Genomic DNA, 22,674 nt, shown 5'->3' on the forward strand with positions numbered 1-22,674 from the left:
TTGTTAATGTTACAAATGAAATTTAATAGATGAATAAAATGTAGCATAATGAACCAAACTTTAGAGATTTGTCTTGATTTATTCAATAGCAGTAATTGTTTGATGGAGTTTGCATGTTATTCTCTTTTGACTCCCATGGTGAATGAGGAGGTCATTGTTGCTGTGTCTTCTGTTCCCCCGATGTTTCCTTTTCTATGTGACTTTCTGTCTTCGTCTTGTATTGCATGAGATTACTTGGTTCCTTGGTCCTTGACTGAGGGGAAAACAGTCAAATGCGTAGCATTGTTTTTGGGAGATATTTTTACCCTTTGTAAATAACCTATGTTTTCTATTGTCATGGTTTTTAAAGAGAGTGCGTGGAAAATAGGCTAGTCATCAAATACCCCAGTTCTGGGTGGGGTTCCTGACCTCCCATAGTGGGCAGGGGGTACTAACTGTATCTTCTACCCCCCTATATGTTTTCCAACTTGCTTTCTGTCTTTGTCTTGGAATTGAGATTGCTTGGTTTTGTCCAGATGCCCCTGCTGAGAAGGAAACAGTCACATGTAAAGATAGTTTTGGGAAATATATTTTTCCTTGTAAATCATCTGTTATTGTTATGTACTGTATTATGTTTTGTTTTCATATTATTTATGATTTGTAAACATTTGAAAGTATTCCTCTTAGTAGGTATCTGTGCTTGTGTCTGGATGAGACTTTTAGGTGATCTCAAACTAAGTACTTCGATAGTGTGGTTTTGGAATCTACTTGTTTCCTATTTGTCTTCATACCTTTTCTTGGGTACCTTAATTGTAATTTTAGAACTTTTTATAATCTCATTTTCTTCCTTTTTTCCTGCCGCTGATATGACCTAAATGTGTTGCAAGCACCATAAAACCCTTAAAAACGAACAAACAAAAACAATATCTATTTCCCTTAGATTTAGACACTGGTTTTTGGGCCATTCCTATGGAACATCCTGATCATGAATTACAAAAAAAAAAAAATGCTTGATGCTGCCTTGATGGAAGGTAGCCACAGCGATCTATTTAGTGTAAATCTCCATAAATCACAAGTCAAAATAAGGTTTAGTCTAGTCAAGTTGTTGAATATGTACTTAATAACAATTCTGCCTCATGGAGGAAGTGTTTGGTATATACCAAATTTAGACATTAAAAATATTAGGTACCCAGACAGACCCTGTTGGGACATCATTCTTTATTTTGTAAGTGAAAATCTCAAAGAGAAACTGTGTCTTCTATCCCCTGATATCTGTTTTCCAACATGCTTTCTGTCTTTGTCTTGGAATGAGATTACTTGGTTTTATCCTGGCCCTGGCCGGAGTCCTAGCTCGGAGGGAAACAGTCAAATGCATTGTTATTGTTTTGGGAGATGATGTTTTTTTCCTTGTAAATCATCTCTCTGTTATGTATTATTATAATTGTTATTTTCAATGTATAATGTAAGCATTTGAGTGTATTCCTCTTTGTTAGATTTTGTGCTTGTATCCGGATGAGACTTATAGGTGATCTCAAACTAAGTACATTGGTGGTATGCTCTTGGAATCTACATCTGATCCCTATTTGTTCCTAGTTCCCCTACGTCTTACTTTTTCTTGGGTGCTTTAATTGTAATTCTATAACTTTTTACTATCCCATTTTCTTCCTTTTTACTGGCGTTGATATAACCTAAATGTGTTGGAAGCGCCATAAAACCCTTAAAAACAATAAAAACAAATCAAAGAGAAACTGAAATAGTCTTTCCCATAGGATGGGAGAGCCGAGCCTCAAAATCGTCCGTCCTCTTCAGATCTTATTTCTTTCAGAATTAAAAAAGGTAAAATAAGACCCATTGGATATAGATAAAGGAGGGAACAATGTGATGGTCAAAAGGTAATAACTCTAGCATTGACCCAAGTTACAGGTAATCTAAGAAAAATTAATACAAGCAAGTTGTTCAAATATGGAACAGTAGTTCTCATGAGAGCCTCACAGAAAGAAATATACCAAAAATGACAATTGCAAATCACTCGAGACCAATATTAGTATAAGTAACATAATATTTCTTCAATACTTGTGTCATAGATGCGATATTGCACCCTCTCACTTGATTTAATGGTCCAACAATGAATGGAAATGCAAAAGATGCAGATTGTTGTTTTTTTTTCAAAATCTGTGCAAACCTTGCAAAGGAGTCATGCTTTCACGTAATGAAACTGACTTTTCCTTTTGCACATATGATCTCCCAATGGCCTTGCAAACTTAATGGTTATCAATACATAACTAGGATAGAAACAACATGGAATGGAAGGAGTAGCATATATAAAGGAGGCGCCTGTGTCAGTATTAGATCATTTCAGCACCAGTAAAAAGGAACATGATAGAGGAAAGTCGTGGATATGAAGTAAAAAACACCAAAGAAAAAGGGAGACCAAGGGGACAGCCAAATAGGGAAGAGGATACCACAAGCAATCTATATGTTGGCATTACTTTAAAAAATCCCATCCAGGCACAAGCAAAGGATCCCACTATGAAGGATACAGTCAAATGTTTACAAAGCACAATATACAATATTCAAAACTAATAAATACAACAGAAAATAACAGCATCAGATGGGAAAAAATATCATCTCTTTAAAAAATGTACTATACACTTGACTGCCTCCCCCAAGCAAATGATCCCTGCAGGACCTGGGGAAAAAAATACAAATTTTAATCTTAAACAAAGACAGAGAGCAACTTGGAACAGATATGGGAAACAGTAAGTGACATCTTGGCCACCATGGGTTAATTTGGAATATTTTCCTGCCACAGAATATAAAAGATGAATGTAGGGATATAGGAGAGATAGTTAAAATTCCTTTTAGAGTAGATTTAACTAATTATTACGAATATAAAAATCAAACAACCTGGATGTGATTATCATTTTTATTGATTACAGGTCTCAAACATCCATAGAGAAACTATATACAATACTAATCCAGTATACCGAGTATAGACCTGGTCAGTTCATCTGAAAGGAACTTTAACAAATAATACCCCCCCCCCCCCATAATGAGAATTAAATAGGTAGTTAGAAAAAGTCAGCGATCCCTTCCTCCATAAATCGTTTATAAATAGCCATGAATTTAGCAACAAAAGCCTCCAGGTGATAAATGGCCTTTTGTCCTTGCTGTAGTCTGTGCTCATAGAATGCTGCATACTCCACAACGTCTGGTTTGATAGTACCATCACAAACGTCTAACAATTCTCTTAGTAGACCCTGTATGCAAAGATAATTATAGCAAGACAAATTAATCTTTGTACATTCATAAAAAGGATGTACATACAAATCCTTGACATACAGAAAGCAAAGACTGGACTGTTGCAATATCAAAAGACTACAGTGCAGAGCGGATATATCGACAACGGCTATATCAACATCACGCTTATATTGACATGGTATCAAAGTCCTGAGTTTTTTTTTCTATATAACATTAGTAAATAATGATCATCTATATCAACAACAATTTTACCACATGACAGTTATAATATATTAACATGTGAACCACTGATACAGACTATAATTTGTCTTAAAAAAAGATAAAAAGATCTAGATGTCCTGCAGTGAAGTAAAACACAACAGTCAATGAAATTGTACAGAGATCCCGTAAAAAAACAGTCAAAGAAAAACCAAAGATTATTGTCCAATAACCTCCCTTGAATCTTGATTGATCAGAATCGTGATGTCAGTAGTCAAGCCTAGTCACGGGCTGTGCCATCATATCTCGGCACTGACACCAGTAATGGGAATTCCCGAATGAGAAATGCTCCCTACATCACCCACTACAAGTACATGCGAGACTGTCTACCTGTGCTCAGCCCAGCCAACCCCCCTCTCCCTCCCCCCAAAAAAGTAAATAAATTAAAAAATGAACAAAACAAAAACAAAACTATTTCTCTAAAATGCAGTGCCGATGCTCAGCTTATCAGTCTTGATATTATGGATATGATCAACACCATTATTACTGGTACTCAGTCTCGATACCACTCGACAATAGACGCCATTGCTGATGTGGAGTCAGCTCAGGTACCATTGGAACCAGTTTTCGGCCATGCCACTATAGTAGCTATCAAGACCCTCCACAGTTTTTCACAGCAACTTCATGAGGACGCTTCCTTATTTGAGGTCCTTGCCAGTGCTGAGGAAAAGGTCCATAAACTTATTCTTGGCCTTTAGAGAAGGACCACAATATTATTATTAGACTTCTTAAAGTCATATAAAGTGAACCATCATAAATTTCAAACTCAGCCCTTTTAAAAGCAATCAAACCATCGAGATTGACTTCCTTTGCTATTTTCTGGCATATTCTCATTTGTTAGAATGACTGATATATCGACTTCATGCTTATATCGACATTTTACCGCAGTCCCGATGATGTCAATATATGTTCTCGGCTAGAATTATTTTTAACAAAAGTAATTTGGATGTAATCTTTTCATTTTAGTACCCAAAAGAGTCAAATATATGACTGGATAATTCAAAACAGTATAAGGTTTGAATTCTCTTTTCTGGCTTTAAAAGCAAAATAAAAGACACTAAAGAATTGATATCAAGCACATTTTTGTGAATTCCATTAGACGGATCAAAGACATCTAAGAATCATTTTGTTTTGTTGACCCTTGAAGTTAATTTTTTGGGGTATACATACAGCAAATAAAGTGTCAAAAGATAGCGGAGAAAGATGTAAAAATTTAAAGAAAAATAATCAGTCATGTGACTTTAAGTAGGTATGAATAGTTCCATAATAATACACATTAACATAATTACAGACAATGAGATAAAGCACATTCTTTCACACAAATAAACCAATTTAATAGTGAAAAATTGTTTTACAACACTTTTGGAGCGAATCAAAATATTAAGGATGATTCATGCTCTATAAGCAAACATAGTAATAACATCATAGAAATTATTGTATTCAACATACAGTGTTTTATCGTGGGAGCCCTAACATATTTGGATGTTGACAAAAGCAATGTTGACACAAGTGGCTTGCTGAATAAGAAGTGAGAATAAAATCCAAAATCTTACTTTCATGATGATGTCCGGTGGAATACAATGTGTGAGAAGCTCATATAACCGACCACGGACTTCTAGCAGCCTGCAAGAAGAAAACAAATTTTTAAATTAAAATTAAACCTCCATTAATTTTTTAAAGTGGTATCACAAACAAAATAAGTTGTTTCACGATATAAAGAATTAAATATACAAAATTGACATCAGAAGTCAACCAAACCATTAACAACATTGAATTGAGTGTACTTTGTGATAGATGTTTTTGTTTTTTGTTTTTTAAGGGTTTTATAACGCTTGCAACACATTAAGGTTATATCAAAGCCAGTAAAAAGGAAGAAAATGGGATAGTAAAAAGTTCTAGAATTACAATTAAAGTACACAAGAAAACATAAGACAAAGGGGAATTGGTTCAAATAAGAAACAGATGTAGATCCCAAGAGCAAACCATCAAAGTACTTAGTTTGAGATCACCTAAAAGTCTTACCCAGACACCAGCACAAGACTCAACTGAGAGGAATACACTCAAATGTTTAAAAATCATATGTTAAAAATAAAAAAAATAACAATACATAACAGAATAATATCATCTCCCAAAACTATAACTATACATTCGACTGTTTCCCTCCCAGCCATGTATCTGACCAGGGCCAGGACAAAACTAAGTAATCTCATTCCAAGACAAAGACAGAAAGCATGTTGGAAAACTGATACAGGGGGATAGAAGACACAGCAAGTACCTCCCTGCCCACTATTGGAGGTAGGAACCCCACCCAGTATGTGATAGACAAGACAAGTGTACAATGCAATGGATAAGAAGCAATTTTTACCATTAGATGAAAACTACAAAAACAGAGATTATCCTCAGTAAGTCCTATTGGCCAAATGGTTTGAAAGGAATGCATGTACATTTATATGATACACAGCTTAAATAGAATGCATAATGGAGCATCGACAAAAATTAGACATCATGATCAAAAGAAAAGAAAAAAAAGAAGAAAATTTTACCCTTTAACTTAAATGCTACTACTACTAGTAGCAGCATCTGAATTTATCACAGATTATAAAATAAATTGGCAGAGTTATAAATAAATATTGATTGCTGCCATTTGTATTTGGCCTCCTTAACACAAGTTCCGTCAGTAAAATGATTTCTACATCTCCATTGGAATTCAAGCTTTCCAACAATCTCAGCGTCAATTGCCTTGATGGAGATTTCCTTGCTGATTTCAACAATTTGACCAATGTTAATTTACACATGTGATTCCTTGCTGGATACCACTAACCAACAATCTTTTGATTTTGTATGCTATATATTCATTATATTGTCCTAAACATCAACATGGCAATGTATATGACCCCTAGTCTAATTTTTTTTCTTTAAAAAAAAAAAAAAAAAAAAAAAACAACAAAAAACAAACAAATCCAGCAGCAAAAAGATAAACAGGGACTTTCAGTTAACAACAACAACAACAAAAAAAGGACAACTGTCAGCCATTACCTTTCTTAACCATAAATTAGTCAAACTTATCCATTTTATAATGGATAATCTTCGGCAAAAGGGATTAAAATACCAAATATTGATAAAAATTAGAGGCACAATCAAGCAATGAAGCAGAGAAAAATAATTATCAAAAGAATTCGGCACTGTTCTTCTCCAATTACACACCGATGAATATTGCTGCAAGGTAGGACAAAACAATATATCCCAAACATCGACAATTGCAATTTAGCTTTGGTCAATATCCCAATAAGTAAATTCATTTTGGAATAAAATATTATATAAAAATAAGCCCTCACTGCTTGGGGGACTGCTGTTGAGCAATCATTCGTGCTGTTTCTCGAAGAAAAAGTTCCCAATCTGGTTCAGATATTTCTTTTTCCACATTAAAAGGATATCTGAAATTGAAGAAAGCATTTCTGTAATATAGTTGCTATTTTTAGTTGAATAAAAAGTAAAACTAAAGATGTTTTTTTCTAAATGGAGGAAGAAGAAATTAGATAAATTTAGAAAATTACTAACGGAAAAATTTTTCCGAACAAAAGCGAACAGGACATTAATATTGGATTAAAAGCCATACCACCAGAAAATGACTTTCCAACCAAAGAGGGAGCATGCTTGTCTCTGCCAAACGCATGTCTGCCTTGAGACATGAATGGCGTGTTCTGAGGAAGACTTAGCTTCATGACAAAATTTTGCAGTTCAAAACAGAAAGGAAAATGACAACAAAACATCTCTTCTGCACCCAGTTTTCCCCCTCTTTATTCAAAAGTGTTCAATCTGAGTATATAAAAGTTTATATTTCATCATTCCTCTATTCCACTTCTGAGTGCTATGAACATTTTGCAGACCTGCCAAATTGAAAACTTCAAATTTAGTAATTTTTATGTCAATTTATAGTAATTTGACAAGGAAATTAGTAATTTCTGAAATAGTGTACGAACAACCACAATTTGACATTGATGATCACTTACTTCAACATCACATCGAGTTATTATTAATATCATCATCATCATCATCATTATTATTAGTAGTAGTTCTTATTCTTATCATTATATTAATATTATTATCATTATTTAAGTATTACTAAGAATAAAAAATGCGTAATTTTCCATAAAATTTCGTATTTTTGTAATTGGCCATGAAATTTGTCTAAAATTAGTAAAATTACAAAAAATTCGTAAGATTCGGCAGGCTTGATATTGTTTTACTACATTTCAGATGACCTTGGTAGTAATCTTAAAAAGCTTAAAGATTATGGAGCTCTCACAATTCTTTCAAGAAGAGCACAAAAATCACATTCAAAACAAATGGGTATGAGGACATAAATTTGGAAATTTTATCTCGTGTAGTTAGAACAATTAAATGATTCTGTCTTACACACCTATCTAGATTTTAGTGTATTTCCTCCTGTCGTCCGTTACTTCCCACCACCAATCTCCCTGTCGTCCGTTACTTCCCACCACCAATCTCCCTGTCATCCGTTACTTCCCACCACCAATCTCCCTTTCGTCCGTTACTTCCACACCACCAATCCTCCCTGGTTCCCTGTTATTCACCACAATCTCCCTGTCTGTCGTTACTCACCACACTAATTCTCCCTGTCGTCCGTTACTTCCCACCACCAATCTCCCTGTCGTCCGTTACTTCCCACCACCAATCTCCCTGTCAGTCCGTTACTTCCCACCACCAATCTCCCTGTCGTCCGTTACTTCCCACCACCAATCTCCCTGTCGTCCGTTACTTCCCACCACCAATCTTCCTGTCGTCCGTTACTTCCCACCACCAATCTCCCTGTCGTCCGTTACTTCCCACCACCAATCTCCCTGTCGTCCGTTACTTCCCACCACCAATCTCCCTTTCGTCCGTTACTTCCCACCACCAATCTCCCTGTCGTCCGTTACTTCCCACCACCAATCTCCCTGTCGTCCGTTACTTCCCACCACCAATCTCCCTGTCGTCCGTTACTTCCCACCACCAATCTCCCTGTCGTCCGTTACTTCCCACCACCAATCTCCCTGTCGTCCGTTACTTCCCACCACCAATCTCCCTGTCGTCCGTTACTTCCCACCACCAATCTCCCTGTCGTCCATTACTTCCCACCACCAATCTCCCTTCGTCCGTTACTTCCCACCACCAATCTCCCTGTCGTCCGTTACTTCCCACCACCAATCTCCCTTTCGTCCGTTACTTCCCACCACCAATCTCCCTGTCGTCCGTTACTTCCCACCACCAATCTCCCTTTCGTCCGTTACTTCCCACCACCAATCTCCCTGTCGTCCGTTACTTCCCACCACCAATCTCCCTGTCGTCCGTTACTTCCCACCACCAATCTCCCTGTCGTCCATTACTTCCCACCACCAATCTCCCTGTCGTCCGTTACTTCCCACCACCAATCTCCCTTCTCGTCTTCCAGGTCACTCAGAGTCAGAGCTCCCTCACAGGTCAAAGGTGGTGCTAAATTTCATTCACGTTTTTAATCTCACATTTCACCACATTTAAACCCAGTAGCTAATCCTTTTTTTTCCAGATCTGATAGTATTGAAGAATTTTCATCACAGAACTGAACTATCCAAATAAAAACAAATATATTATGTTATCTTATGCCCCCTGATAAATCCTGAAAATTCCCATCCCTGATATCATATCATGATTTGCAGCACGTTAGTCACTGTAGTAATCATTCTAAATTAGATGATAGATGAGGTGCATAGCAATAAAAATATATTATCTTTTTTTTTTTTAATCAGTCAAATCCAGAGTGAGATTTTATGAGACAAGTTAGGAAAAACATGGCACAAAACTGATTTGATGTGGTGATGTAACTCAATACAACTAAGTTTAAAAGTTGATTTCAGTGATATGAACTCGTTTCCTTTTTTCTAGGCCAAATTGTAAAAATGAAGCAAATACGACAGAAGCTGATATATTTATTCAGAAGTTAAACATTATGAGAACCTTACTGTTGGACACGGCATGCTTCACACATTAAAATTGCCCTCCTTAGGTTGCCTTTACTTTTTTCTGCAATCTTCTCCGCCATTTCTCTTGGTAATGTTAATCCTTCCTTCTTGCAAATTGTGATTAGAATCTGACAAATCTGAAAGTGAAAAATGAATATAAGTAATAACCAGTGTGCATACTTACTTAAATCCTTTCCCCCCATATTTGGTAAGGTATAAAAGTGAAAAGTATTGGACTTATTTGGAATATGATTGACATACTTTCAAAAAATGAGAAGTACCTGGTTGAAGACTGTCTAAACAAACGAGGTAAATAAAATGTTTTAACAAACCTCATCAGTAGAAGGTGCTGCTACTCTCAAACCAAGACATCGACTTCTTATGGCTGGAATGACTTTACTTGTGGAATTACAACACAGAATTATACGACAAGAGGCTAAGTATTTCTCCATGGTTCTTCTCAATGAATGTTGAGCTTCTTTGGTTAGCCGATCAACTTCAGTAAGTAAAACCACTGTTTACAAAAGATAAAATAAATTAAAACCAAGTTATAAGCTGAACAAAACATTGATCATTGAATGGATTTGACTAGCATGCACAATATATATTTTTAAAAGCAAATCAAATCTCAATTTGAGATCTGTCTTTTTTTTTTTTTTTTCAATTTTAATTAATTTTGCACATTACACCAAAAAACAAAAAAAAAATCATTAAAAAAAATTTCTTAATTACCACAAAGGACAAACCTTTAAAGTTTTTCTGGGAAACAGAGTCAAGTTGATTTGTTTGAGCAATGTTCTTGATAAGTTCTTGTATCACAACACGGTCATTGTGACCGACATCACTGGAAAAGAGAATTTGTTTGCTTTTCTTAGAATTATTTATACAGTCGGACATAATAAAATATCAACAACTATAAACCAATTGCAAATAATTTTCTAGAATTGGAAGATCACATTAATACAAACCTGCTCATCTGGGACTTGCAACTGGAAAAAAAGTAACAATTCTTCTATTCTTAAGTCATTGATCATGAAAGGTACAAAACATCAGCCCCTGCCTACCCTGAATGGGTGAAGAAACATATAACATTCAATATGTCTTAACATTAAACTTCTCCACCAAATGCCTTTTAATCACAATTTATACAAGTCAAAACTTTTAGAAATTCAAAAATATGACAAGTTAACATGAAACTACTATCCTTGTGATTAAAATTTTATAAAATCATGAATTTTTATTTTGAAATAGGCAGGTCTGCATATCTTCTCAGATATTTAAAGTGCCTTTTACAGGGAAAAAAAAAAATGCACCAAGCAATTTTGTGAGACTTCATGTTTTATATTTGGTTTGTGAACTGTGCAAACTCAGGTGAAAATAGAGTACATCACCGGTAACATAAATACTATTAAAAAAAAATTGTAATACTATTTTATAGGGGTCATGTCTACTCATACATAAGCGTTGCTGCCGGCTTGGACCCCCATAAAACATTTTAAGTACATTTGATGGATAGTGAGGTTATTTGGTCTTGTAGTATGATACTCGCTTTTGGATTGGAAGGTCCTAGGGTTCGAGCCTAGCTAGGCGCATAGTTGATTCCTCGGAAAAGACTCTTTTAATCATATTTTCTCTCCGCACTCAGGTGTAAAATGAGTACCTGGCAGTTATAGTGTTGTCTCTGTCGGAAAAAATTGTAATATTGCCTAACAGGCGTCATGCCTTGTTCTACATGTCACTGTTGATCAGGGACCCTTGTTGTGAGCATGTTAATTAGACTCTGCGTTATATAAAAGCTAAAGTTTTTTTTAAAGATATTTTTAAAATTATAGCAACTGATTGTTAAATAGTAGGTAATGTAGGAGAACATAAATATATGAGCAAGTGTGCGAATGAATGATCTGAATGTTTTCTCGGGTACTAAATCCCAACTAGCTATGATACACTGTTATTGTTTTTGTTGTATAATCATCAATCCTGCTAAATATCTTATCTGTTACCTTGAGTCATGTAAAAACACAATGTAATTTCCTGTTTTTGGATTAATAAAGTTCATCTTATCTTATCTTATGTTACATGCAACGCTTCCATGTTAGATATTTTAAAACAATATTTGTTCATCTTTTACCTCTAATCATTAAAAAAAAATAATTATGAATTTTACCTTGGATTAACCTCGATGTGGTAGTTGCTAGAAATAGTTGATATTTCTATCTTCTTGTTTGATGGAGTTGTGAAATTGCTGTGCTCTATTCTCAATTTTTCAACTCCTGAACCATACAATTCGCGAAGCGTACACATAATACGCGTTTTTTTACCAGCACCAGAAGGCCCATACACCAATAAGTGAGGGAAATCTCCTCCATCAACCTGATGTATTAAGGGTAAAATTAAAGAATTTCAAATTGGGCAGAAACATCAAATATATAAATACACACACACACATATATATATGTTTATACAATGATAATTAATTTAAGAATGATAACAATAATTTTAAAAATATAAAGTAAAAAGAAACATGGCACACAAATACAGATCTCAAATAAATAATTTAAGAAAATTAAAATCGAAGTTTTTAAAAAACATGATGTAAAGTTTTTGAAAAAAAAAAAAAAAAAAAAAAAAAAAAAAAGAAAGAAAAAAAGCAAACAAAAATAAAGTCAATTAAAAAAAAAAATGTCTACAATGGGAATCAAACCCGGTACTTTCAAGGTTAGAGTCTGACAGCTTGTTCACTACACTATGGAGCCACCTGACTGTTCATCACATTTAATAAGGTCTTTCTAAAACATTATTTTACCTTCAATGCAACTTCTATTTTCTGGTTTTATATTTCGATTTTTAAAATTATTATTGTTTTTATATAACTTTATAAACAAAAACATCCTACAGATGTCACAATATAACTTTCGCCATGTCCAAAAACAGAAATACAATATAGCTGATGAAATTGGGTGGGATGCACATGCGTGACGGAGGTGTATAAAAAACGATCCGTTAAGATACACCGTCATCTGAGGTGCAGGTGCATAAAAACACTACGATACACACACACACACACACATATATATATATATATATATATATATATATATATATATATATATATATATATATATATATATACACTACGATACACACACACACACACACACACACATATATATATATATATATATATATATATATATATATATATATGTGTGTATATATATATATATATATATATATATATAATATATATATATATATATATATATATATATATATATATATATATATATATATATATATATATATATATAATATATATATATGTATATATGGGAAACACAGTAAGTAATAATGGTATCGAGAAAAATCATACCACTCACTTATAAAAATGAAACTTGTCTTAAATTATTAGGTACTTTGTTGTTAAACGCCCTTTTGGTACTACAGCAGTGAGCTGATAAATGGCATAGTGGCTGTGACCCGATTTAAAAAAAAACAACTTTTGAGTGATGGGTCTCTGAAAAAGTTCCATATATTTAAGTTTAAGTGAGTTGTGTGTAGAGTGTAGATCTGTACTGTGTGTAAATTGTAAACATTCTCATACCATTCTCGACGTCTATCTATATATTATGTCTAGACTCTATGTCTATATACTAGGCTATATTAGGCACTTTGATAACTCCAGTCCAGTGGCCGCCGATAGGCTCACTGTAAGGTGAAACTCGTTTTTTGGAACTTTATTTTTGACCCTTTACTGTGTTGGTCACCATGGCGTTATTTGTGAACCTATGTGACTAATTTTGGTATCATTATAAAGGGCACAAAACAAGCTTTCTAACGGTGTATTTCATTCTCAATTCCTGATTGTATTTCTCAGAAAACTTATGTAATAAAAATTTATAAATTTTTGAATTATAACAACTTTGTAAATTATGGATACATTTTAATTATACTTCATACATCGATAGACAATTAATTGAAGAATATCTCTGCCAAATTTCATAAAAATTGATATACTCGCTCATTATTTTATTTTTCCCGCCACCAACCCCACTTTATAGGACAAAAACCTCATATTTTTTTTCCATTTTCGTTCATCATTAATTTTTTTCCATACTTTCCATACATGAAAATGATTTATATGAAAATAAAGCTTATTTTCTGACCTTTAAAATGATATCTAACACTTGCCATTTATTTTTTAATTGAAACAAAATTACTGAAAACAATAAGTGGGCCATGTTGACTGCAAAACTCAAAATTTCCCGATCACCGCGAGATGCTGGTTTTGAGGCAGCAGTGAGATCACAGATTCTCTCTGTAAAGTTGACAAAAAATTTCAGTAGAAAAATTTTAATAACTCTGGAACCGTAGGTCGTAGAGAAACAAATAAAGTATCAAATTTTATGTTTTTTCAAGTCCCATCCCCCTGACTGAGTCAAATCAAGATATTTTGAGTTTGAAAATTTTATCAAAGTGCCTAGCTATATACTCACATATAATAATAACGCCAACTTACCAACTTTTTCAGATGAGCAGCCTGCTCCTTGTGATAATCTAATTTGGAGAGAGAATTTGGTCGGTACTTGTCAACCCACAAACTCATTCTTGTTATATCAGGCCAACAAGCCTCCCCTGATTTGAGATTTAGAAAAAGTTAAAACTTAAAAAACAATCTTTACTTAACTTTACTTTCGTTTTGTTTGACGCGCCAAATGAGAAATTTTTGCAAGCTCTTTTGATTGCGAAAAACTAGATAATACTGTTGTCGTTGAGTTGATTCTACAGAATTTTGTTCATTTCCTTTTTCGGATGTAAACAGTGTTTCTAGCCCTTTACAACCGACCATTTTTACTCATCTACAAACGCACGACGAAAAATATCCATATACTTCAACCAAGATAGTTCCAAAGTTCGGTTCTATCTTTAAATATTTTCGTTACCTCCTTTCGTTTTTGTGAATAGAATTCTAGAGTGTCTAAAGTGGACACGGTTGCTCTCGGACTCCCAGTACCTGGATTGCTGCAGACAACAAACTTCTTGCACTCGCTCTCACACACTTCCGCATCTCTACGTTATAGTCTAAAGTGGCTTTTAGTGTAATGTTGTCATTCTAAGGATACCTAAAGAATGAGACAGTTTTGATAAATAGTTACCACTTTTTTATTTGCATTTAACCTGGAAATCAAAACTTCATAATGGATGATATATTTACACAAGTGAGAGAAGGGAATGCTTTCAATGTGCGAGTTTGGTTGGACAACACGGAAAATGATTTGAATAAAGGGTATGGATCTAAATCTAGAGTCTTGATTTTGATATTTTACTTTTACTTTTATGAGATTTGGAGTTAAACTTAGACACGGGTCGGTGATTTTATACTCTCAACAATCGCTTTCAAATGCGGTGTCAGTGTCAGTCTCAGGGACCCAGGGCAAGACATGACCATGACATTCCATTCGTTACCGTTAACATAAAACTACACTCAGTACCGGAAAATTGACCCCAACTTATCTTAATCCTGGGGCCAAGTCCATTTACAATTTTAATTTAAGAAAAATTATAAGACGTCGACTCTACTTAATTTTGGAAGTATTTGTTGATACAGTAGTAACACAAACAGTGAAAATAATCCGGCTCAGCAAATTGGGCTTAGTTGTTTCTAATAGACATACTGCTGTACTGAGAAATGTATGCTAAATTTGAAAGAAAATCAAAGACCAAAAGGGTTAAAAATTCACTTATATGAAATGAAAGCTTGTTTGCTTGTCTCTTTTTCATCTGCTTTTCCTCCCCCTGCTCCCTTCTTCTTCTTCTTCTTCTTCTTCTTCTTCTTCTTCTTCTTCTTCTTCTTCTTCTTCTTCTTCTTCTTCTTCTTCTTCTTCTTCTTCTTCTTCTTCTTCGGGTAGAGAGAGAGAGAGAGGGCTCAAATTTTTTAAAAATAAAAAGTTGCTGATGGTTTGTCTCCATTATTCTTTCAGGAATGAATAGAAAAATAAAACAGCATCATACTCGATGGCTGGTTGAAAGAGATGAGCAAAGTAATAAAGAATACCATGGATGAGGAATCGCGTACTTTTTTTTTGGTGATATTATTTGATTGTATATGCTATTTTTCCCCCATTCTATCGACCTTTTATATGCTTTTATTTGTATTTCAGGGATGATCATCGATTCAGTTTGCTACATTGGGCTGCCAGAGAAGGAAGGGATAACATTGTTGACATGCTGATAAAACGTGGAGCACGAATCAATGCTACAAACATGGGAGATGACACACCTTTACATTTAGCTGCTGCGCATGGTCATAGAGATGTTGTTCTCATGGTAATTTACATTGATATTGTTTTACATATGATGGGTAGAGTAAGGAAGAAGGTTGTAATGTCAATAAGGACAGATGTTGCAGAGCTAGGGAGAAAAGAATGTAACAAATTCGTCATTTTGTATTTGTTTCTAAATTTCATGCTTCTTTGATTATATTTATTCCAGTTTTCCTCGTATTTATCCTTTTAGATATTATCCTACATTTTCCATTTCCATAGATAAATATAATTGCCTTTTGGTAATAAACTATTTATTTTTTTTTTTGCACCAAATGCTGAAGCCAACAAGGTGTGCACAGCTCAAGATGCTTTTTTTTATTTTAAAGGAATGAGCACTTCACTTTGGTGTTGTAATTATATTTTTATTTATAGAATAACCAAGGATTGAAATGTAGTAATGTAGGTATCACAGAATCAGTTGTGAAGATTTCAATTATCATTACATTGTATTAGTATTAGCCATCTCTGTTTTAAGTGAAATCTGATCCACAAGGACTTTCTTTACACCCTGACAGCTTCTTCACAACAAGGCCAATATCAATGCTTTGAATGAATATGGCAACACCCCTCTACATTATGCCTGTTTCTGGGGATATGAAACGATTGCAGAGGTAATTTTTACAGAGAGACTGTTTTATGAAGTTGTGATATGTTAAACTGATACTCAATTCGAAATCTTTCCCATCTTTGTACACATGCTTTCCTCGTCACTTCTTTCACCATTTATTTATTTGCTACTACCATTATAGGTGTTATTATTTTACTTCTACTCATTTGTTACCTGCGTGGCATAAGTGCATTGCTCAACATACAGTAATATGTCCGATAGTGATGTCGTTTCTTCTTCTCTTTACTAGCCTATCCTGCTTCTTTGGTTTGTGACTGTATTTTTGACAGGGGATATTTTCTTCTGTAAATCTTCAGCCTGTTTGTTCTTGGTTATTTATAATTTAGCTTATGATATCTTTAGGTTATGATTTTGATTTACATTTGTACTATTTTTGTTAGATTGCTTGTTTTTTTTTGTTTCAGCGGTCTCTCATATAACCTCAATTGTGTTGGAAGAGACCTAAAGCAACAAACAAAAAAACAAAACAAAAAAAACCCAGTAATATGTCATGTAAGACAAATAATATTAAAACTTTCTTCATGAGTCATTTGTTGTATATAATTATCTTTAGATTTGCAGGTCTGCTTCCATGAAATGAAAAGAATTGTTGTACATGGCATAGTATTTTTTATTTTTAAAAAATAGAATATGTAGAGCTTCAAGTGAAACGAACACACAGCCGTTTACTGCTTTCACTTTAGTTCGACAGGTAAATTTTGCCGGACGCTAGTTCATAACAGATGGCGAGTCACGGCCTGTGACGAAAGGGAGACTGAGCAATTTTTCCTATTTTGATGATTTTTTTCTCAAGTCCAAAGTAGCGTAGTAAAGATGCTATTAGAGGTTGCAATAAGATATTTTAGAGTCATAACAAGTGGTTTACATACTTTTATTTGATATAATTTTAGTAGATCATTTGGGATTAGATTTTATAGGAAATAACCATAAAAATGGGTCAGAAATTTTAATTACTTCAAACGATATAATCAAAAATTACATAGTTATCTGAGTTTATACAAATAAATGAGAATTACTGCAATAATCATCAATATTCACAGAGTAGAAATATATAATCAAAGTCGTTTTGTAATGGAGCATTGTTGAGATATCCGCTCACCTGTACAGCAATATCCTTTTTTGACAGCAATAAAAAAATGCGTGATCACCGAATTGTAGGGCTTTGTTGATCAAATGATCAAAACGAACTGGTTTTAGTAATGGCAATTGACAATTCTTAGGAAAAGATATGTAATATGCATTCCTTTGACGTTTGTATAGATCTAAACTATATAATAATAATAATAATAATAATATATAATAATAATAATAATAATAATAATAATAATATAATAATATGAGATAATAATTACATATAATAAAATAACAATAATATAATAAGAATAATAATAATAATAATAATATAATAATATAATAATAATAATAATAATAATAATGATGATGATGATGATGATGATGATGATGATGATTATGATAATGATCATTTTCATGAAAATAATATAGTGGCTATCACCTAAACGCCTGCTAATTTCGGAAAAACGCAATAATTTCTCTTTAAAATAGCTTTCGAAATGCCCGTTTAAAAAAAATGGAATTCGCCTATATGTCCCCCTGACAGAAAGGAATTAAAAATAGAAAGAAAGAAAGAATAAAGAATTTTACTGAATCATTTGCGGCCAAAGAATTGACTCATCACCTCCGAGGGTTTTATTTAACTTCCCAACGCCCCAAATTACTATCAATTCATTCAATATAATTTACTCCTCCCCACTCCACGCTCTCCGGCAATTTCCTTTCATGTCCCTCAAACTGCTTTCTTTTCATGGAGCGTCCAATCAGCTTTTTACAATTGCCCATTTCCAATTGGCTGCTGAATAAGGACAATTCTAATTTCAATTGTCCACCACTCGGTCATCAGCAAAGTCAAGAAAGCTCCTCCTACTCAAATCACACATACTTACGAATATGATAGGCCTTGTAGACCAGTCACTGGTCTTTGATGTTACACAACCATCCGCCAGCTTTGATCACATCGCTTTTGATGATGTCACTCAATGTCTATCTTCTTCTCTCAACCCCGTTGACTGTGCCACGAGTCAACATAAAAGAATATCGCGTTGAGGTGCGAATCGTGAAGATGGAATGACGTAGCTGTGTTAAAGTTATAGGTTCAAAGTTCAGTTGTCAGAGAGAACTGATGAGAGATCAAACTGGGGTGGTAAAATGAAAATTATTTCGTGGTAAAACGTTGCATAAATTAGTTTTTATGTACACCAACACACACACACACTTACTCTCTCTCTCTCTCTCTCTCTCTCTCTCTCTCTCTCTCTCTCTCTCTCTCTCTCTCTCTCTCTCCGGTGCCGCGACAAAAAAAAAAGGATGCCGACCAGATAGCTAATACTATTTAAAATGGAAATTTGTTGAAAATGGTCTGCTTACTGAACAACCGAAGCATCGTGGATAACAGAAATGATCATTGTGAATCAGTTGAAACACGTGATATCGATGTAATACTAATACTAGTAATAATCATAAAATATCAGTAATAATAATAATAATAATAATAATAATAATAGTAAAAAATAAATAATATCCATTTTTTGACAATAAAAAATCGTGATAAACGCATTGAAAAGGAGGGGAAGGGGGGGGGGGGGGATTAATGATCAGATAATCAAAATGAACTGTTATTTTTAAATAAATTGACAATCATAGGTAAAAATAAGTTATAAGTATTCCTCTGAACTTTGTATAGATCTTAACATATTTTTATACTTTTTATTAACATCCGTAAACCTCACGATTATTTTAAGGAACAGCTGATTGTTACATGTCACAGAAACAGCATCTAATTAATCAACCAACGTTCTGTTTTCTTTTTTTTCACCGTGGAACTTCACTTGCTAATTCTGGAGCAGTTTGCATGAAATGTTTTTAACCACATATCTCATTTGAGCCCTTTCACAGCTTATTCGGCAGAGTCCATTTGCATTGAGACAATGCTTGTTTTCAGTATGACCATTCATCTGAGTAAAGAAAAAAAAAATCATTAGTTATTATTGATGATGATGATGGTGATGATGATGATGATGATGATGATGATGATGATGATGATGATAATAATAATAATAAGAAGAAGAAGACTTGTAATAATAAGAGTTATAATAATATTATTGATTGTTAGTAATAATACGATAGTGATCGCCTAGATGCCTGCTAATAATAATAACGTAATAATTTTCCTTTAAAATATAGTTATAAATGCCCGTTATTCAAAATGAATTTCGCCTATATACCTACTCTGAAATATTTTTAGCAAAAATAAGATAGAGAAAGAAGTTTACTGTAGCATTTGCGGCCAAAAAAATTGATTTATCACCGCTCTGCGATTTTCAATTCATTTCAACTTTACTCCACGTCTCCAGCAATTTCATCTCATGACCTCCAAACTGCTTTCTATCCATGGAGTGCCAATCAGATGTTTACAATTACCCATTTCCAATTGGCTGCTGAAAAAGGACAATTATAATTTCAATCGTCCACCAGTCGGTCATCGGCAAAGTCAAATAAGCCCCTCCCACTCAAATCACATATCCCCTCGAAACTTCGGCCTTGTTGCGCAGTCCACCGGGATTTTGATGTTACACAATCATCCGCCACCTTTGATTACATCGCTTTTTGATGATGTCATAATATCTCTATCTACCCTCTTTTCTCACGCCCGTTGACTGTATCAACGGGCGATGTAGAAGAATATCGAGGGAAGGTGCGAATCGTGAAGACGGAATGGCAAATCGGTGTGAAAGTTATAGGTTCAAAGTTCAATGCAATAAAAATCGTTCCGTGCTAAAAATGTGCGTACATGAGTTTTATACACACACACTCTCTCTCTCTCTCTCTCTCTCTCTCTCTCTCTCTCTCTCTCTCTCTCTCTCTCTCTCGTGTGTGTGTGTACTTCTACTACTACTACTACTACTACTACTACTACTACTACTACTACTGCTACTATGATTACTACTATTACTGCGCTATCATCATCATCATCATCATCACCATAAAACAACAACAACGTTATCATCACCATTGGACTCGTGTTCTTATGTCTCTGGAGTTTGTCTGAATACGGGACTATTTTGTTAGCCAACAAAGAATTAGACAAGGTGTGTTTACACATTCATTGTGCAGAAACCTGTCATTACAAATCGGTGAAATAAATGCTATATTAAAAGTAGATTATTACTCTTATATTTACTACCATGTGTTAGGGTAACAAAACTCAGATAACATCAATTTGAATTTTTTAAACAATTAAAAATATTTTTCTGGTTAATTTTAAATAGAAAAATATACATTTTTCAAGAAAGAATAAAGTATACTCACCATTTCTTGATATCAATGAAAATAATTGTGTCTTGAAGATGAAAATGTGGCCGTTATATCCATATAAAATAGAAAAATATAGAAGAAGTGTATGGTCAGCAATTGCAGTGTAAAAATGAACGATTTTACGAAATCTGTCCTATAGCCTGACTGACAATGAAATCCAAGCGGTGCATTCTACCGGCAGGGATAAATATAGGCCAGTTCTCACGTTCTGGACATGTTATGACGTAACCACACGGTGGTCTCCCCGTCATCGACGGTGGGTCATTCCCATTGGGGGGTGAGGCGGTAGTAAACTAAAGTGAAAGATTTCTAGTGTAATAAACGGCTGTGAACACTAAAGGATTCACCTTTTTTCAATTAGATGAGAGAATATGGTTCACACCAAGTTGCATTAAATCAAGTTCCCTTCAGCTGAATAAAACAAAGTTTTACTTTTAATTTGAAATGGGAACCAAAAAGAAAAAAAAAATAAGATAAACGTAATTTGTATTTGTGTACGTTTTGAATTTTTCATTATAAATAAATCATATAAGTTTGTTCCCAATTGCAAGTATAAACCATAAATGTAAACTTTCTTTCTGCCTCAGAAATTTGTATTCACTATCTTTTCTACTATTTCAGTATATGTTCATTTCATCATGCATTAAGTTTGATTTTGGTCTGTTCATTCTTAGGACTTGGTCAATAATGGAGCTCTTGTAAGTATTGCAAATAAGTTTGATGATGTTCCCCTTGACAAGTGCAGTCCTTACATGGCAAAGATGTTGAAAGGTAATTTGACTTTATCTTAAAATCAACTTCTAGTCTATGCTTGTGATTTCTGTTGTGCATAGAAATCGACATTATTTTGGGATATATCTCATTTTAGGAAGTTTACAAATGGGGAAGGATGTAGCCAAATAATATCTTACTGAGATTTGGTTCAAATCTTTTGTTTGAAAATGAAATTTAAGTATTTAAAATCACTGACATACTCTCCATCCTTTCTTAATGGTTTTACATAGTGGCTTTTTATACCAACGGTCACTGATCTGTGACTTATGGGCATTATTTTGTCTATTTATATTTCTTGATGGTAGTTCAATTTTTCTGCCTATGGATATATAGGGAAAAGGGATTGAGTCTCACTAGCTTAATGATAGAGCACATATCACCCAGAAGTTTGGAGAGTTGAGCCTCTCAAATTTGGTGTCAGTAAATTACATTGCATTCTGTCTAAAGGGGCAAATTGCTACTGTCCATTTTACATCGTAGATACAAGTTTAAACTCTTTCTCCATGGGCCTTATGGCTTTCATTGACTTTTCCTTTTTAGATTTTTAAAAAAATGTGATTTTAGGTGGCCACGTGTGCATCATGATCTCTATGTGACATTAATTATTATGACGTTATGAAATATGATTTCCACCCTACTCCTCCTTTTCAGCGATGGTAGTTTATTTTTATTTATTTGTTTATTTTTATTTTTTTCATTTTCCTTTTCAATTTATGTTTTGACCAGTTGTCATTTATAGCAGATCCATTGTCATAACTTTTTTTTTCACTTCACAGAAAGAGCAATTAATTTAGGTCAAGATCTGAGTAAAATTCCTTTCAAAGACAGAAGCTGGCTGGGCTACAAGACCAGAAGCAGTAAGTTTAGATAAATAAGCTTGTTATTTCCTCAGAAAAATAGATTGTAGTAATATATATATACACATACATACAATGGTATACCATCTTTATGCACGTATTATCTAAATGCCTACTATTTCATCAAAAGGAAATGATTTCTCTGCAAAACATCTATCTAAATGCCTGCTTTGAAAGATACGTTCTTTCTTGGAAATTTTGAACTG

The 22,674-nt window shown here is 33.9% G+C and overlaps 2 protein-coding genes across 3 annotated transcripts in view; one reads left to right on the forward strand and one right to left on the reverse strand.

Annotated features, from left to right (window-relative positions):
* Positions 1-2,891: 2,891 nt before the first annotated feature.
* On the reverse strand, positions 2,892-14,215 carry LOC144970129 (replication factor C subunit 3-like). The gene is made up of 8 exons (XM_078909379.1): positions 14,014-14,215; positions 11,662-11,867; positions 10,244-10,341; positions 9,830-10,011; positions 9,498-9,634; positions 6,834-6,932; positions 5,052-5,121; positions 2,892-3,239 (listed from the first exon to the last, which is right to left on the reverse strand). The coding sequence occupies exons 1-8, from the start codon at positions 14,098-14,100 to the stop codon at positions 3,051-3,053; spliced, it is 1,068 nt and encodes a 355-aa protein (XP_078765505.1). The 5' UTR covers positions 14,101-14,215; the 3' UTR covers positions 2,892-3,050.
* A 57-nt stretch (positions 14,216-14,272) lies between these two features.
* Positions 14,273-22,674, forward strand: part of LOC144970128 (scaffold protein ILK-like) — a 32,065-nt gene continuing 23,663 nt past the window's right edge. The window contains exons 1-5 of one of the 2 annotated variants that reach the window (XM_078909377.1): positions 14,273-14,781; positions 15,656-15,821; positions 16,336-16,431; positions 21,512-21,608; positions 22,388-22,468. In XM_078909377.1, coding sequence (XP_078765503.1) covers positions 14,693-14,781; positions 15,656-15,821; positions 16,336-16,431; positions 21,512-21,608; positions 22,388-22,468 — 529 coding nt within the window. In that variant the 5' untranslated portion in view covers positions 14,273-14,692. The remainder of the gene's footprint in view (positions 14,782-15,655; positions 15,822-16,335; positions 16,432-21,511; positions 21,609-22,387; positions 22,469-22,674) is intronic. The other variant, XM_078909378.1, reaches the window with a different exon arrangement.

The sequence above is a fragment of the Berghia stephanieae genome, chromosome 4, assembly GCF_034508935.2.
Source record: "Berghia stephanieae isolate SIO BIC M18660-M18661 chromosome 4, UCSD_Bste_1.3, whole genome shotgun sequence".
Classification (NCBI taxonomy): Eukaryota; Metazoa; Mollusca; class Gastropoda; order Nudibranchia; family Aeolidiidae; genus Berghia; species Berghia stephanieae.

Bases quoted from the DNA above. Each gene is read 5' to 3' on its own strand.
- LOC144970129 (XM_078909379.1), bottom strand. From the start codon at position 14,100: ATGAGTTTGTGGGTTGACAAGTACCGACCAAATTCTCTCTCCAAATTA. The intron at 10,012-10,243 runs GTTTGTCCTTTG...TTTTGTAAACAG, and splicing joins TTCCCAGAAAAACTTTAAAG to TGGTTTTACTTACTGAAGTT. The intron at 9,635-9,829 runs GTTTGTTAAAAC...TTTCACTTTCAG, and splicing joins CAGCACCTTCTACTGATGAG to ATTTGTCAGATTCTAATCAC.